At 37.0% G+C, this 17,452-nt stretch overlaps 2 protein-coding genes across 2 annotated transcripts in view; both read left to right on the top strand.

The window, feature by feature from the left end:
• Positions 1 to 17,452, top strand: part of GNE (glucosamine (UDP-N-acetyl)-2-epimerase/N-acetylmannosamine kinase) — a 169,299-nt gene that overhangs the window by 109,122 nt on the left and 42,725 nt on the right. The window lies entirely within an intron of this gene.
• LOC137420552 (eEF1A lysine and N-terminal methyltransferase) overlaps positions 3,750 to 17,452 on the top strand; it is a 64,260-nt gene continuing 50,557 nt past the window's right edge. Inside the window, exon 1 of the mRNA XM_068105695.2 lies at positions 3,750 to 4,037. Within this exon, the coding sequence (XP_067961796.2) occupies positions 3,885 to 4,037 (153 nt within the window). The 5' untranslated portion in view covers positions 3,750 to 3,884. The remainder of the gene's footprint in view (positions 4,038 to 17,452) is intronic.

The following is a 17,452-nucleotide window of genomic DNA, read 5'->3' as shown; positions in this document are numbered from 1 at the left end:
ATAAGCCTGGTGTTTGCTTAATGGTTAGGGTGCCGGCTTAACGGTCAGGGTGCCGGCTTGACGGTCAGGGTGCCGGCTTGACGGTCAGGGTGCCGGCTTGACGGTCAGGGTGCCGGCTTGACGGTCAGGGTGCCGGCTTGACGGTCAGGGTGCCGGCTTGACGGTCAGGGTGCCGGCTTGACGGCCAGGGTGCCGGCTTGACGGCCAGGGTGCCGGCTTAACGGCCAGGGTGCCGGCTTAACGGATCGGTCATGGTGCCAGCTTACCGGTCGGGGTGCCGGCTTATCGGTCGGGGTGCCGGCTTAACGGTCGGGGTGCCGGCTTAACGGTCGGGGTGCCGGCTTATCGGTCGGGGTGGCGGCTTATCGGTCGGGGTGCCGGCTTATCGGTCGGGGTGCCGGCTTAACGGTCCGGGTGCCGGCTTATCGGTCCGGGTGCCGGCTTAACGGTCAGGGTGCCGGCGTAACGGTCAGGGTGCAGGCTTAACGGTCAGGGTGCCGGCTTAACGGTCAGGGTGCCGGCTTAACGGTCAGGGTGCCGTCTTAACGGTCAGGGTGCCGGCTTATCGGTTAGTGTGCTGGCTTATCGGTTAGTGTGCCGGCTTATCGGTTAGTGTGCCGGCTTATCGGTTGGGGTGCCGGATTAACGGTTGGGGTGCCGGATTAACGGTTGGGGTGCCGGATTATCGGTTGGGGTGCCGGATTAACGGTCGGGGTGCCGAATTAACGGTCGGGGTGCCGGCTTATCGGTCGGGGTGCCGGCTTATCGGTCGGGGTGCCGGATTAACGGTCGGGGTGCCGGCTTAACGGTCAGGGTGCCGGCTTAACGGTCCGGGTGCCGGCTTAACGGTTGGGGTGCCGGCTTGGGATCGTAGGTTCCTGGGTTTGAATCGCAGTTCGGGTGCCGGCTTGGGATCCTCGGATCCTGGGTTTGAATCGCGGTTCGCGTGCCGGCTTGGGATCCTAGGATCCTGGGTTTGAATTGCGGTTCGGGTGCCGGCTTGGGATCCTAGGATCCTGGGTTTGAATCGCGGTTCGGGTGCCGGCTTGGGATCCTACGATCCTGGGTTTGAGTCGCGGTTTGGGTGCCGGCTTGGGATCCTAGGATCCTGGGTTTGAATCGCGGTTCGGGTGCCGGCTTGGGATCCTAGGATCCTGGGTTTGAATCGCGGTTCGGGTGCCGGCTTGGGATCGTAGGATTCGGGTTTTCCCCCTTTTTCTGGTTTTCACCCTTTTCGGGTTTTCTCCCTTTTTCTGGGTTTACCCCTTGTTGTGGTTTTCCCCCTTTTTTGGGTTTCCCCCTTTTTGGGGTTTTCCCCCTTTTTCTGGTTTTCCCCCTTTTTGGGTTTTCCCCCTTTATTTGGGTTTATTTGGGGGTGTTGGGAACAAGTGGGTGTTGGGAACAATTTGGGGTGTTGGGACAAGAACAAAGGGTGGATGAGCTCCCTCTGGGAGCCAACGGCCATCCAGTAAGGAGGTGGTGTCTCCAAAAAAACACTAATTCCAGGGGCGGATCCAGGAATTTAAAGACGGGGGGTGGGGGGTGGGTGCATGAAACTATAGCGCTGGGGGGGGGGGGGATAAAGGGAGGGGGGTCTGGGGGTCCTCCCCCAGGAAATTTAAAAAAAATGATCGTCAGAAACGGCATTTCGTGCGTTCTTGGAAGTTTCTGCAGTTCCTTGTGTTCTTCCCTGGTCCAACAGTTCAGCAGATTCGCACCACCTGCACCCTCATCCTGGATCGAAGGGGGGGGGGGGCGTGGGGGTGCCCTGGATCCGCCCCTGCATCCCGTTTGACCGGTTCCTTAGGTAGTAGGTTATAGACAGAAACCGCCCAGGGTAGTACTACCGTTCTGACTTCGGATCGTTAAAGTGGTGCCCGGAACCATCTTACACTCTCCATGTCATGATTGCTGGTTTTACTTCCTGTCTCACTCAAACTATCGCTCCCAGGCGAGCTTCAATCTCTCTTTCTCACAAACAAACATCACACACTTTTTATCATAAACTTTGCTTCTCTTCTATTTAAGGCCTGGCCTCGATGAGGGCTACATAGTCCGTGCCTGGAGCCTCCAACATAAAAAGAAGAAGTCCAATCAGTGTATAAACACGGACGATGAGATCGTTACCTTGTCATTAACATTGTTAATATCGAAATGATAAATCCTTGATTTGGAAGAATTTAAACAATAAGTTGTGAAAATAAAAATGTATTTGTCATAAATTCGTTTAACATTCCGATCTGCACGTGTCTGTCTGCCGTCATTGGATTCTTGTTTATTGTTAACTTTCCTTCCCATTTGGCGCTCAAACCCCCTCCCCTCATCTCATCTCGCACCGTTTAGTTACCCCGCCTTCTCATCTCCCACATTCAGTTACCTCGCCCCTCATCTCGCACTGTTCAGTTACCTCGCCCCTCATCTCGCACTGTTCAGTTACCTCGCCCCTCATCTCGCACTGTTCAGTTACCTCGCCCTTCATATCGCACCGTTCAGTTACCTCGCCCTTCATATCGCACTGTTCAGTTACCTCGCCCTTCATATCGCACCATTCAGTTACCTCGCCCTTCATATCGCACCGTTCACTTACCTCGCCCTTCATATCGCACCGTTCAGTTACCTCGCCCTTCATATCGCACCGTTCAGTTACCTCGCCCCTCATCTCGCACCGTTCAGTTACCTCGCCCTTCATATCGCACCGTTCAGTTACCTCGCCCCTCATCTCGCACCGTTGTTACCTCGCCCCTCATATCGCACCGTTCAGTTACCCCGCCCCTCATCTCGCACCGTTCAGTTACCCCGCCCATCATCTCGCACTGTTCAGTTACCTCGCCCCTCATCTCGCACTGTTCAGTTACCCCGCCCCTCATCTCGCACTGTTCAGTTACCCCGCCCCTCATCTCGCACCGTTCAGTTACCCCGCCCCTCATCTCGCACCGTTCAGTTACCTCGCCCCTCATCTCGCACTGTTCAGTTACCTCGCCCCTCATCTCGCACTGTTCAGTTACCCCGCCTCTCATCTCGCACTGTTCAGTTACCTCGCCCCTCATCTCGCACTGTTCAGTTACCTCGCCCCTCATCTCGCACTGTTCAGTTACCCCGCCCCTCATCTCGCACTGTTCAGTTACCCCGCCCCTCATCTCGCACTGTTCAGTTACCCCGACCCTCATCTCGCACTGTTCAGTTACCTCGCCCCTCATCTCGCACTGTTCAGTTACCTCGCCCTTCATATCGCACCGTTCAGTTACCTCGCTCCTCATCTCGCACTGTTCAGTTACCCCGCTCCTCATCTCTCACTGTTCAGTTACCCCGCCTTCTCATCTCCCACGTTGTTACCCCGCTCCTCATCTCTCACTGTTCAGTTACCCCGCTTCTCATCTCCCACGTTCAGTTGTCCCGCCCCTCTTCTCCAACTGTTTGGTTCCCTGAGACCGTCATCATCGGGGTTGCTCCTCCTCCTCCTCTCTCTCTTGTCCCTCCCACCCTGAGACAGTCATCATCGGGGTTGCTCCTCCTCCTCCTCTCTCTTGTCCCACCCCGAGACCGTCAATCATCCGGGTTGCTCTGCTCCTCCTCCTCCTCTCTCTTGTCCCACCCCGAGACCGTCAATCATCCGGGTTGCTCCTCCTCCTCTCTCTTGTCCCACCCCTAGACCGTCAATCATCAGGGTTGCTCCTCCTACTCTCTCTTGTCCCACCCCTTGACCGTCAATCATCCGGGTTGCTCCTCCTCCTCTCTCTTGGCCCACCCCGAGACAGCACAGCAATCATCCGGGCTGCTCCTCCTCTCTCTTGTTCCACCCCTTCTCGAGGCCTGGTCGCTCACGGACGTCGTGCTCCCCGATCCCCCACGATGCTCCCTCACGGTTTCTAGTCAGGTTCCGAGACATGGAGCTGCTGCCCCGCTCCCCCCGGGAATTCTCGGACCCGCGTTACTGGGAACGATTCTTCGCGCTCAGAGGGGAGAGACCCTTCGAGTGGTATGCGGAATGGGAAGATGTCGCGCCAATTGTGAAGCGGTATCTCAAACCACGTGATCAGGTACGAACGTTCTGTACTGTCCGACCTCACATTGGGGTCGTGAGAGGGGACGAGCGTCGTGAACCCGGATGTTCAGATTCGTCGTTTGGAGGGGGAAAGGAGTCCATCTTGGACTGGGTTTGGTTAAAATTGTTTGAGGTGTTTACACTGTAACATGTTCATAGTGTTTATATTTGAGGTGTTTACACTGTAACATGTTCATCGTGTTTATATTTGAGGTGTTTACACTGTAACATGTTCATAGTGTTTATATTTGAGGTGTTTACACTGTAACATGTTCATAGTGTTTATATTTGAGGTGTTTACACTGTAACATGTTCATAGTGTTTATATTTGAGGTGTTTACACTGTAACATGTTCATAGTGTTTATATTTGAGGTGTTTCCACTGTAACATGTTCATAGTGTTTATAATTGAGGTGTTTACACTGTAACATGTTCATAGTGTTTATATTTGAGGTGTTTCCACTGTAACATGTTCATAGTGTTTATATTTGAGGTGTTTACACTGTAACATGTTCATAGTGTTTATATTTGAGGTGTTTACACTGTAACATGTTCATAGTGTTTATATTTGAGGTGTTTACACTGTAACATGTTCATAGTGTTTATATTTGAGGTGTTTACACTGTAACATGTTCATCGTGTTTATATTTGAGGTGTTTCCACTGTAACATGTTCATAGTGTTTATATTTGAGGTGTTTACACTGTAACATGTTCATAGTGTTTATATTTGAGGTGTTTACACTGTAACATGTTCATAGTGTTTATATTTGAGGTGTTTACACTGTAACATGTTCATAGTGTTTATATTTGAGGTGTTTACACTGTTACATGTTCATAGTGTTTATATTTGAGGTGTTTACACTGTAACATGTTCATAGTGTTTATATTTGAGGTGTTTACACTGTAACATGTTCATAGTGTTTATATTTGAGGTGTTTACACTGTAACATGTTCATAGTGTTTATAATTGAGGTGTTTACACTGTAACATGTTCATAGTGTTTATATTTGAGGTGTTTACACTGTAACATGTTCATAGTGTTTATAATTGAGGTGTTTACACTGTAACATGTTCATAGTGTTTATATTTGAGGTGTTTACACTGTAACATGTTCATAGTGTTTATAATTGAGGTGTTTACACTGTAACATGTTCATAGTGTTTATATTTGAGGTGTTTACACTGTAACATGTTCATAGTGTTTATATTTGAGGTGTTTACACTGTAACATGTTCATAGTGTTTATAATTGAGGTGTTTACACTGTAACATGTTCATAGTGTTTATAATTGAGGTGTTTACACTGTAACATGTTCATAGTGTTTATATTTGAGGTGTTTACACTGTAACATGTTCATAGTGTTTATATTTGAGGTGTTTACACTGTAACATGTTCATAGTGTTTATAATTGAGGTGTTTACACTGTAACATGTTCATAGTGTTTATATTTGAGGTGTTTACACTGTAACATGTTCATAGTGTTTATATTTGAGGTGTTTACACTGTTACATGTTCATAGTGTTTATATTTGAGGTGTTTACACTGTAACATGTTCATAGTGTTTATATTTGAGGTGTTTACACTGTAACATGTTCATAGTGTTTATATTTGAGGTGTTTACACTGTAACATGTTCATAGTGTTTATATTTGAGGTGTTTACACTGTTACATGTTCATAGTGTTTATATTTGAGGTGTTTCCACTGTAACATGTTCATAGTGTTTATATTTGAGGTGTTTACACTGTAACATGTTCATAGTGTTTATATTTGAGGTGTTTACACTGTGACATGTTCATAGTGTTTATAATTGAGGTGTTTACACTGTAACATGTTCATAGTGTTTATATTTGAGGTGTTTCCACTGTAACATGTTCATAGTGTTTATATTTGAGGTGCTTACACTGTAACATGTTCATAGTGTTTATATTTGAGGTGTTTACACTGTAACATGTTCATCGTGTTTATATTTGAGGTGTTTCCACTGTAACATGTTCATAGTGTTTATATTTGAGGTGTTTACACTGTAACATGTTCATAGTGTTTATATTTGAGGTGTTTACACTGTTACATGTTCATAGTGTTTATATTTGAGGTGTTTACACTGTAACATGTTCATAGTGTTTATATTTGAGGTGTTTACACTGTTACATGTTCATAGTGTTTATATTTGAGGTGTTTACACTGTAACATGTTCATAGTGTTTATATTTGAGGTGTTTACACTGTAACATGTTCATAGTGTTTATATTTGAGGTGTTTACACTGTTACATGTTCATAGTGTTTATATTTGAGGTGTTTCCACTGTAACATGTTCATAGTGTTTATATTTGAGGTGTTTACACTGTAACATGTTCATAGTGTTTATATTTGAGGTGTTTACACTGTGACATGTTCATAGTGTTTATAATTGAGGTGTTTACACTGTAACATGTTCATAGTGTTTATATTTGAGGTGTTTCCACTGTAACATGTTCATAGTGTTTATAATTGAGGTGTTTACACTGTAACATGTTCATAGTGTTTATATTTGAGGTGTTTACACTGTAACATGTTCATAGTGTTTATATTTGAGGTGCTTACACTGTAACATGTTCATAGTGTTTATATTTGAGGTGTTTACACTGTAACATGTTCATAGTGTTTATATTTGAGGTGTTTACACTGTAACATGTTCATAGTGTTTATATTTGAGGTGTTTACACTGTAACATGTTCATAGTGTTTATATTTGAGGTGTTTACAATGTAACATGTTCATAGTGTTTATATTTGAGGTGTTTACACTGTTACATGTTCATAGTGTTTATATTTGAGGTGTTTACACTGTAACATGTTCATAGTGTTTATATTTGAGGTGTTTACACTGTAACATGTTCATAGTGTTTATATTTGAGGTGTTTACACTGTAACATGTTCATCGTGTTTATATTTGAGGTGTTTCCACTGTAACATGTTCATAGTGTTTATATTTGAGGTGTTTACACTGTAACATGTTCATAGTGTTTATATTTGAGGTGTTTACACTGTAACATGTTCATAGTGTTTATATTTGAGGTGTTTACACTGTAACATGTTCATCGTGTTTATATTTGAGGTGTTTCCACTGTAACATGTTCATAGTGTTTATATTTGAGGTGTTTGCATGTATGTTCATAGTGTTTATATTTGAGGTGTTTACACTGTTACATGTTCATAGTGTTTATATTTGAGGTGTTTACACTGTAACATGTTCATAGTGTTTATATTTGAGGTGTTTACACTGTGACATGTTCATAGTGTTTATATTTGAGGTGTTTACACTGTTACATGTTCAGAGTGTTTATATTTGAGGTGTTTACACTGTTACATGTTCATAGTGTTTATATTTGAGGTGTTTACACTGTTACATGTTAATAGTGTTTATATTTGAGGTGTTTACACTGTTACATGTTAATAGTGTTTATATTTGAGGTGTTTACACTGTTACATGTTCATAGTGTTTATATTTGAGGTGTTTACACTGTTACATGTTCATGGTGTTTATATTTGAGGTGTTTACACTGTTACATGTTAATAGTGTTTATATTTGAGGTGTTTACACTGTTACATGTTCATAGTGTTTATATTTGAGGTGTTTACACTGTTACATGTTCATAGTGTTTATATTTGAGGTGTTTACACTGTGACATGTTCATAGTGTTTATATTTGAGGTGTTTACACTGTTACATGTTCATAGTGTTTATATTTGAGGTGTTTACACTGTTACATGTTCATAGTGTTTATATTTGAGGTGTTTACACTGTGACATGTTCATAGTGTTTATATTTGAGGTGTTTACACTGTTACATGTTCATAGTGTTTATATTTGAGGTGTTTACACTGTTACATGTTCATAGTGTTTATATTTGAGGTGTTTACACTGTAACATGTTCATAGTGTTTATATTTGAGGTGTTTACACTGTAACATGTTCATAGTGTTTATATTTGAGGTGTTTACACTGTAACATGTTCATCGTGTTTATATTTGAGGTGTTTCCACTGTAACATGTTCATAGTGTTTATATTTGAGGTGTTTACACTGTAACATGTTCATAGTGTTTATATTTGAGGTGTTTACACTGTGACATGTTCATAGTGTTTATATTTGAGGTGTTTACACTGTTACATGTTCATAGTGTTTATATTTGAGGTGTTTACACTGTTACATGTTCATAGTGTTTATATTTGAGGTGTTTACACTGTTACATGTTAATAGTGTTTATATTTGAGGTGTTTACACTGTTACATGTTCATAGTGTTTATATTTGAGGTGTTTACACTTACATGTTCATAGTGTTTATATTTGAGGCGTTTACACTGTAACATGTTCATAGTGTTTATATTTGAGGCGTTTACACTGTTACATGTTCATAGTGTTTACATTTGAGGTGTTTACACTGTAACATGTTCATAGTGTTTATATTTGAGGTGTTTACACTGTGACATGTTCATAGTGTTTATATTTGAGGTGTTTACACTGTAACATGTTCATAGTGTTTACATTTGAGGTGTTTACACTGTAACATGTTCATAGTGTTTATATTTGAGGTGTTTACACTGTAACATGTTCATAGTGTTTACATTTGAGGTGTTTACACTGTAACATGTTCATAGTGTTTACATTTGAGGTGTTTACACTGTAACATGTTCATAGTGTTTACATTTGAGGTGTTTACACTGTAACATGTTCATAGTGTTTACATTTGAGGTGTTTACACTGTAACATGTTCATAGTGTTTATATTTGAGGTGTTTACACTGTAACATGTTCATAGTGTTTACATTTGAGGTGTTTACACTGTAACATGTTCATAGTGTTTATATTTGAGGTGTTTACACTGTGACATGTTCATAGTGTTTATATTTGAGGTGTTTACACTAACATGTTCATAGTGTTTACATTTGAGGTGTTTACATTGTAACATGTTCATAGTGTTTATATTTGAGGTGTTTACACTGTAACATGTTCATAGTGTTTACATTTGAGGTGTTTACACTGTAACATGTTCATAGTGTTTACATTTGAGGTGTTTACACTGTAACATGTTCATAGTGTTTATATTTGAGGCGTTTACACTGTAACATGTTCATAGTGTTTCTGTTTGAGGTGTTTACACTGTTACATGTTCATAGTGTTTATATTTGAGGCGTTTACACTGTAACATGTTCATAGTGTTTATATTTGAGGTGTTTACACTGTTACATGTTCATAGTGTTTATATTTGAGGTGTTTACACTGTTACATGTTCATAGTGTTTATATTTGAGGTGTTTACACTGTAACATGTTCATAGTGTTTATATTTGAGGTGTTTACACTGTGACATGTTCATAGTGTTTATATTTGAGGTGTTTACAATGTAACATGTTCATAGTGTTTCTGTTTGAGGTGTTTACAATGTAACATGTTCATAGTGTTTCTGTTTGAGGTGTTTACACTGTAACATGTTCATAGTGTTTATATTTGAGGTGTTTACACTGTTACATGTTCATAGTGTTTATATTTGATGTGTTTGCACTGTTACATGTTAATGGTGTTTATATTTGAGGTGTTTACACTGTTACATGTTCATAGTGTTTTTATTTGAGGTGCTTACACTGTTACATGTTCATAGTGTTTATATTTGAGGTGTTTACACTGTTACATGTTCATAGTGTTTATATTTGAGGTGTTTACACTGTAACATGTTCATAGTGTTTATATTTGAGGTGTTTACACTGTTACATGTTCATAGTGTTTCTGTTTGAGGTGTTTACACTGTTACATGTTCATAGTGTTTATATTTGAGGTGTTTACACTGTAACATGTTCATAGTGTTTATATTTGAGGTGTTTACACTGTAACATGTTCATAGTGTTTCTGTTTGAGGTGTTTACACTGTTACATGTTCATAGTGTTTATATTTGAGGTGCTTACACTGTTACATGTTCATAGTGTTTATATTTGAGGTGTTTACACTGTAACATGTTCATAGTGTTTATATTTGAGGTGTTTACACTGTTACATGTTCATAGTGTTTATATTTGAGGTGTTTACACTGTAACATGTTCATAGTGTTTCTGTTTGAGGTGTTTACACTGTAACTTGTTCATAGTGTTTCTGTTTGAGGTGTTTACACTGTAACATGTTCATAGTGTTTATATTTGAGGTGTTTACAGTGTTACATGTTCATAGTGTTTATATTTGAGGTGTTTACACTGTAACATGTTCATAGTGTTTATATTTGAGGTGTTTACACTGTAACATGTTCATAGTGTTTATATTTGAGGTGTTTACAGTGTTACATGTTCATAGTGTTTATATTTGAGGTGTTTACACTGTAACATGTTCATAGTGTTTATATTTGAGGTGTTTACACTGTAACATGTTCATAGTGTTTATATTTGAGGTGTTTACACTAACATGTTCATAGTGTTTCTGTTTGAGGTGTTTACACTGTTACATGTTCATAGTGTTTATATTTGAGGTGCTTACACTGTTACATGTTCATAGTGTTTATATTTGAGGTGTTTACACTGTAACATGTTCATAGTGTTTATATTTGAGGTGTTTACACTAACATGTTCATAGTGTTTATATTTGAGGTGTTTACACTGTGACATGTTCATAGTGTTTATATTTGAGGTGTTTACACTGTAACATGTTCATAGTGTTTATATTTGAGGTGTTTACACTGTAACATGTTCATAGTGTTTATATTTGAGGTGTTTACACTGTAACATGTTCATAGTGTTTATATTTGAGGTGTTTACACTGTTACATGTTCATCGTGTTTATATTTGAGGTGTTTCCACTGTAACATGTTCATAGTGTTTATATTTGAGGTGTTTGCACGTATGTTCATAGTGTTTATATTTGAGGTGTTTACACTGTTACATGTTCATAGTGTTTATATTTGAGGTGTTTACACTGTAACATGTTCATAGTGTTTATATTTGAGGTGTTTACACTGTAACATGTTCATAGTGTTTATATTTGAGGTGTTTACACTGTGACATGTTCATAGTGTTTATATTTGAGGTGTTTACACTGTTACATGTTCAGAGTGTTTATATTTGAGGTGTTTACACTGTTACATGTTCATAGTGTTTATATTTGAGGTGTTTACACTGTTACATGTTAATAGTGTTTATATCTGAGGTGTTTACACTGTTACATGTTCATAGTGTTTATATTTGAGGTGTTTACACTGTTACATGTTAATAGTGTTTATATTTGAGGTGTTTACACTGTTACATGTTCATAGTGTTTATATTTGAGGTGTTTACACTGTTACATGTTCATAGTGTTTATATTTGAGGTGTTTACACTGTGACATGTTCATAGTGTTTATATTTGAGGTGTTTACACTGTTACATGTTCATAGTGTTTATATTTGAGGTGTTTACACTGTTACATGTTCATAGTGTTTATATTTGAGGTGTTTACACTGTGACATGTTCATAGTGTTTATATTTGAGGTGTTTACACTGTTACATGTTCATAGTGTTTATATTTGAGGTGTTTACACTGTTACATGTTCATAGTGTTTATATTTGAGGTGTTTACACTGTAACATGTTCATAGTGTTTATATTTGAGGTGTTTACACTGTAACATGTTCATAGTGTTTATATTTGAGGTGTTTACACTGTAACATGTTCATCGTGTTTATATTTGAGGTGTTTCCACTGTAACATGTTCATAGTGTTTATATTTGAGGTGTTTACACTGTAACATGTTCATAGTGTTTATATTTGAGGTGTTTACACTGTGACATGTTCATAGTGTTTATATTTGAGGTGTTTACACTGTTACATGTTCATAGTGTTTATATTTGAGGTGTTTACACTGTTACATGTTCATAGTGTTTATATTTGAGGTGTTTACACTGTTACATGTTAATAGTGTTTATATTTGAGGTGTTTACACTGTTACATGTTCATAGTGTTTATATTTGAGGTGTTTACACTTACATGTTCATAGTGTTTATATTTGAGGCGTTTACACTGTAACATGTTCATAGTGTTTATATTTGAGGCGTTTACACTGTTACATGTTCATAGTGTTTACATTTGAGGTGTTTACACTGTAACATGTTCATAGTGTTTATATTTGAGGTGTTTACACTGTGACATGTTCATAGTGTTTATATTTGAGGTGTTTACACTGTAACATGTTCATAGTGTTTACATTTGAGGTGTTTACACTGTAACATGTTCATAGTGTTTATATTTGAGGTGTTTACACTGTAACATGTTCATCGTGTTTACATTTGAGGTGTTTACACTGTAACATGTTCATAGTGTTTACATTTGAGGTGTTTACACTGTAACATGTTCATAGTGTTTACATTTGAGGTGTTTACACTGTAACATGTTCATAGTGTTTACATTTGAGGTGTTTACACTGTAACATGTTCATAGTGTTTATATTTGAGGTGTTTACACTGTAACATGTTCATAGTGTTTACATTTGAGGTGTTTACACTGTAACATGTTCATAGTGTTTATATTTGAGGTGTTTACACTGTGACATGTTCATAGTGTTTATATTTGAGGTGTTTACACTAACATGTTCATAGTGTTTACATTTGAGGTGTTTACATTGTAACATGTTCATAGTGTTTATATTTGAGGTGTTTACACTGTAACATGTTCATAGTGTTTACATTTGAGGTGTTTACACTGTAACATGTTCATAGTGTTTACATTTGAGGTGTTTACACTGTAACATGTTCATAGTGTTTATATTTGAGGCGTTTACACTGTAACATGTTCATAGTGTTTCTGTTTGAGGTGTTTACACTGTTACATGTTCATAGTGTTTATATTTGAGGCGTTTACACTGTAACATGTTCATAGTGTTTATATTTGAGGTGTTTACACTGTTGCATGTTCATAGTGTTTATATTTGAGGTGTTTACACTGTTACATGTTCATAGTGTTTATATTTGAGGTGTTTACACTGTAACATGTTCATAGTGTTTATATTTGAGGTGTTTACACTGTGACATGTTCATAGTGTTTATATTTGAGGTGTTTACAATGTAACATGTTCATAGTGTTTCTGTTTGAGGTGTTTACAATGTAACATGTTCATAGTGTTTCTGTTTGAGGTGTTTACACTGTAACATGTTCATAGTGTTTATATTTGAGGTGTTTACACTGTTACATGTTCATAGTGTTTATATTTGATGTGTTTGCACTGTTACATGTTAATGGTGTTTATATTTGAGGTGTTTACACTGTTACATGTTCATAGTGTTTTTATTTGAGGTGTTTACACTGTTACATGTTCATAGTGTTTTTATTTGAGGTGCTTACACTGTTACATGTTCATAGTGTTTATATTTGAGGTGTTTACACTGTAACATGTTCATAGTGTTTATATTTGAGGTGTTTACACTGTTACATGTTCATAGTGTTTCTGTTTGAGGTGTTTACACTGTTACATGTTCATAGTGTTTATATTTGAGGTGTTTACACTGTAACATGTTCATAGTGTTTATATTTGAGGTGTTTACACTGTAACATGTTCATAGTGTTTCTGTTTGAGGTGTTTACACTGTTACATGTTCATAGTGTTTATATTTGAGGTGCTTACACTGTTACATGTTCATAGTGTTTATATTTGAGGTGCTTACACTGTTACATGTTCATAGTGTTTATATTTGAGGTGTTTACACTGTAACATGTTCATAGTGTTTATATTTGAGGTGTTTACACTGTTACATGTTCATAGTGTTTATATTTGAGGTGTTTACACTGTAACATGTTCATAGTGTTTCTGTTTGAGGTGTTTACACTGTAACTTGTTCATAGTGTTTCTGTTTGAGGTGTTTACACTGTAACATGTTCATAGTGTTTATATTTGAGGTGTTTACAGTGTTACATGTTCATAGTGTTTATATTTGAGGTGTTTACACTGTAACATGTTCATAGTGTTTATATTTGAGGTGTTTACACTGTAACATGTTCATAGTGTTTATATTTGAGGTGTTTACACTGTAACATGTTCATAGTGTTTATATTTGAGGTGTTTACAGTGTTACATGTTCATAGTGTTTATATTTGAGGTGTTTACACTGTAACATGTTCATAGTGTTTATATTTGAGGTGTTTACACTGTAACATGTTCATAGTGTTTCTGTTTGAGGTGTTTACACTGTAACATGTTCATAGTGTTTATATTTGAGGTGTTTACACTGTAACATGTTCATAGTGTTTATATTTGAGGTGTTTACACTGTAACATGTTCATAGTGTTTATATTTGAGGCGTTTACACTGTAACATGTTCATAGTGTTTATATTTGAGGTGTTTACACTGTAACATGTTCATAGTGTTTATATTTGAGGTGTTTACACTGTAACATGTTCATAGTGTTTATATTTGAGGTGTTTACACTGTAACATGTTCATAGTGTTTATATTTGAGGTGTTTACACTGTAACATGTTCATAGTGTTTATATTTGAGGTGTTTACACTGTAACATGTTCATAGTGTTTATATTTGAGGTGTTTACACTGTAACATGTTCATAGTGTTTATATTTAAGGTGTTTACACTGTAACATGTTCATAGTGTTTATATTTGAGGTGTTTACAATGTAACATGTTCATAGTGTTTATATTTGAGGTGTTTACAATGTAACATGTTCATAGTGTTTATATTTGAGGTGTTTACACTGTAACATGTTCATAGTGTTTATATTTGAGGTGTTTACACTGTAACATGTTCATAGTGTTTATATTTGAGGTGTTTACACTGTAACATGTTCATAGTGTTTATATTTGAGGTGTTTACACTGTAACATGTTCATAGTGTTTATATTTGAGGTGTTTGCACGTATGTTCATAGTGTTTATATTTGAGGTGTTTACACTGTTACATGTTCATAGTGTTTATATTTGAGGTGTTTACACTGTAACATGTTCATAGTGTTTATAATTGAGGTGTTTACACTGTAACATGTTCATAGTGTTTATATTTGAGGTGTTTACACTGTAACATGTTCATAGTGTTTATATTTGAGGTGTTTACACTGTAACATGTTCATAGTGTTTATATTTGAGGTGTTTACACTGTAACATGTTCATAGTGTTTATATTTGAGGTGTTTACACTGTTACATGTTCATAGTGTTTATATTTGAGGTGTTTACACTGTAACATGTTCATAGTGTTTATATTTGAGGTGTTTGCACGTATGTTCATAGTGTTTATATTTGAGGTGTTTACACTGTAACATGTTCATAGTGTTTATATTTGAGGTGTTTACACTGTAACATGTTCATAGTGTTTATATTTGAGGTGTTTACACTGTTACATGTTCATAGTGTTTATATTTGAGGTGTTTCCACTGTAACATGTTCATAGTGTTTATATTTGAGGTGTTTACACTGTAACATGTTCATAGTGTTTATATTTGAGGTGTTTACACTGTGACATGTTCATAGTGTTTATAATTGAGGTGTTTACACTGTAACATGTTCATAGTGTTTATATTTGAGGTGTTTCCACTGTAACATGTTCATAGTGTTTATATTTGAGGTGCTTACACTGTAACATGTTCATAGTGTTTATATTTGAGGTGTTTACACTGTAACATGTTCATCGTGTTTATATTTGAGGTGTTTCCACTGTAACATGTTCATAGTGTTTATATTTGAGGTGTTTACACTGTAACATGTTCATAGTGTTTATATTTGAGGTGTTTACACTGTTACATGTTCATAGTGTTTATATTTGAGGTGTTTACACTGTAACATGTTCATAGTGTTTATATTTGAGGTGTTTACACTGTTACATGTTCATAGTGTTTATATTTGAGGTGTTTACACTGTAACATGTTCATAGTGTTTATATTTGAGGTGTTTACACTGTAACATGTTCATAGTGTTTATATTTGAGGTGTTTACACTGTTACATGTTCATAGTGTTTATATTTGAGGTGTTTCCACTGTAACATGTTCATAGTGTTTATATTTGAGGTGTTTACACTGTAACATGTTCATAGTGTTTATATTTGAGGTGTTTACACTGTGACATGTTCATAGTGTTTATAATTGAGGTGTTTACACTGTAACATGTTCATAGTGTTTATATTTGAGGTGTTTCCACTGTAACATGTTCATAGTGTTTATAATTGAGGTGTTTACACTGTAACATGTTCATAGTGTTTATATTTGAGGTGTTTACACTGTAACATGTTCATAGTGTTTATATTTGAGGTGCTTACACTGTAACATGTTCATAGTGTTTATATTTGAGGTGTTTACACTGTAACATGTTCATAGTGTTTATATTTGAGGTGTTTACACTGTAACATGTTCATAGTGTTTATATTTGAGGTGTTTACACTGTAACATGTTCATAGTGTTTATATTTGAGGTGTTTACAATGTAACATGTTCATAGTGTTTATATTTGAGGTGTTTACACTGTTACATGTTCATAGTGTTTATATTTGAGGTGTTTACACTGTAACATGTTCATAGTGTTTATATTTGAGGTGTTTACACTGTAACATGTTCATAGTGTTTATATTTGAGGTGTTTACACTGTAACATGTTCATCGTGTTTATATTTGAGGTGTTTCCACTGTAACATGTTCATAGTGTTTATATTTGAGGTGTTTACACTGTAACATGTTCATAGTGTTTATATTTGAGGTGTTTACACTGTAACATGTTCATAGTGTTTATATTTGAGGTGTTTACACTGTAACATGTTCATCGTGTTTATATTTGAGGTGTTTCCACTGTAACATGTTCATAGTGTTTATATTTGAGGTGTTTGCATGTATGTTCATAGTGTTTATATTTGAGGTGTTTACACTGTTACATGTTCATAGTGTTTATATTTGAGGTGTTTACACTGTAACATGTTCATAGTGTTTATATTTGAGGTGTTTACACTGTGACATGTTCATAGTGTTTATATTTGAGGTGTTTACACTGTTACATGTTCAGAGTGTTTATATTTGAGGTGTTTACACTGTTACATGTTCATAGTGTTTATATTTGAGGTGTTTACACTGTTACATGTTAATAGTGTTTATATTTGAGGTGTTTACACTGTTACATGTTCATAGTGTTTATATTTGAGGTGTTTACACTGTTACATGTTCATGGTGTTTATATTTGAGGTGTTTACACTGTTACATGTTAATAGTGTTTATATTTGAGGTGTTTACACTGTTACATGTTCATAGTGTTTATATTTGAGGTGTTTACACTGTTACATGTTCATAGTGTTTATATTTGAGGTGTTTACACTGTGACATGTTCATAGTGTTTATATTTGAGGTGTTTACACTGTTACATGTTCATAGTGTTTATATTTGAGGTGTTTACACTGTTACATGTTCATAGTGTTTATATTTGAGGTGTTTACACTGTGACATGTTCATAGTGT

This window comes from Myxine glutinosa, chromosome 2, assembly GCF_964187855.1.
Source record: "Myxine glutinosa chromosome 2, kmMyxGlut1.1, whole genome shotgun sequence".
Taxonomy (NCBI): Eukaryota; Metazoa; Chordata; class Myxini; order Myxiniformes; family Myxinidae; genus Myxine; species Myxine glutinosa.
Note: the sequence above shows the minus strand (reverse complement) of the source record. Positions and strands in the feature narration are given on the sequence as shown.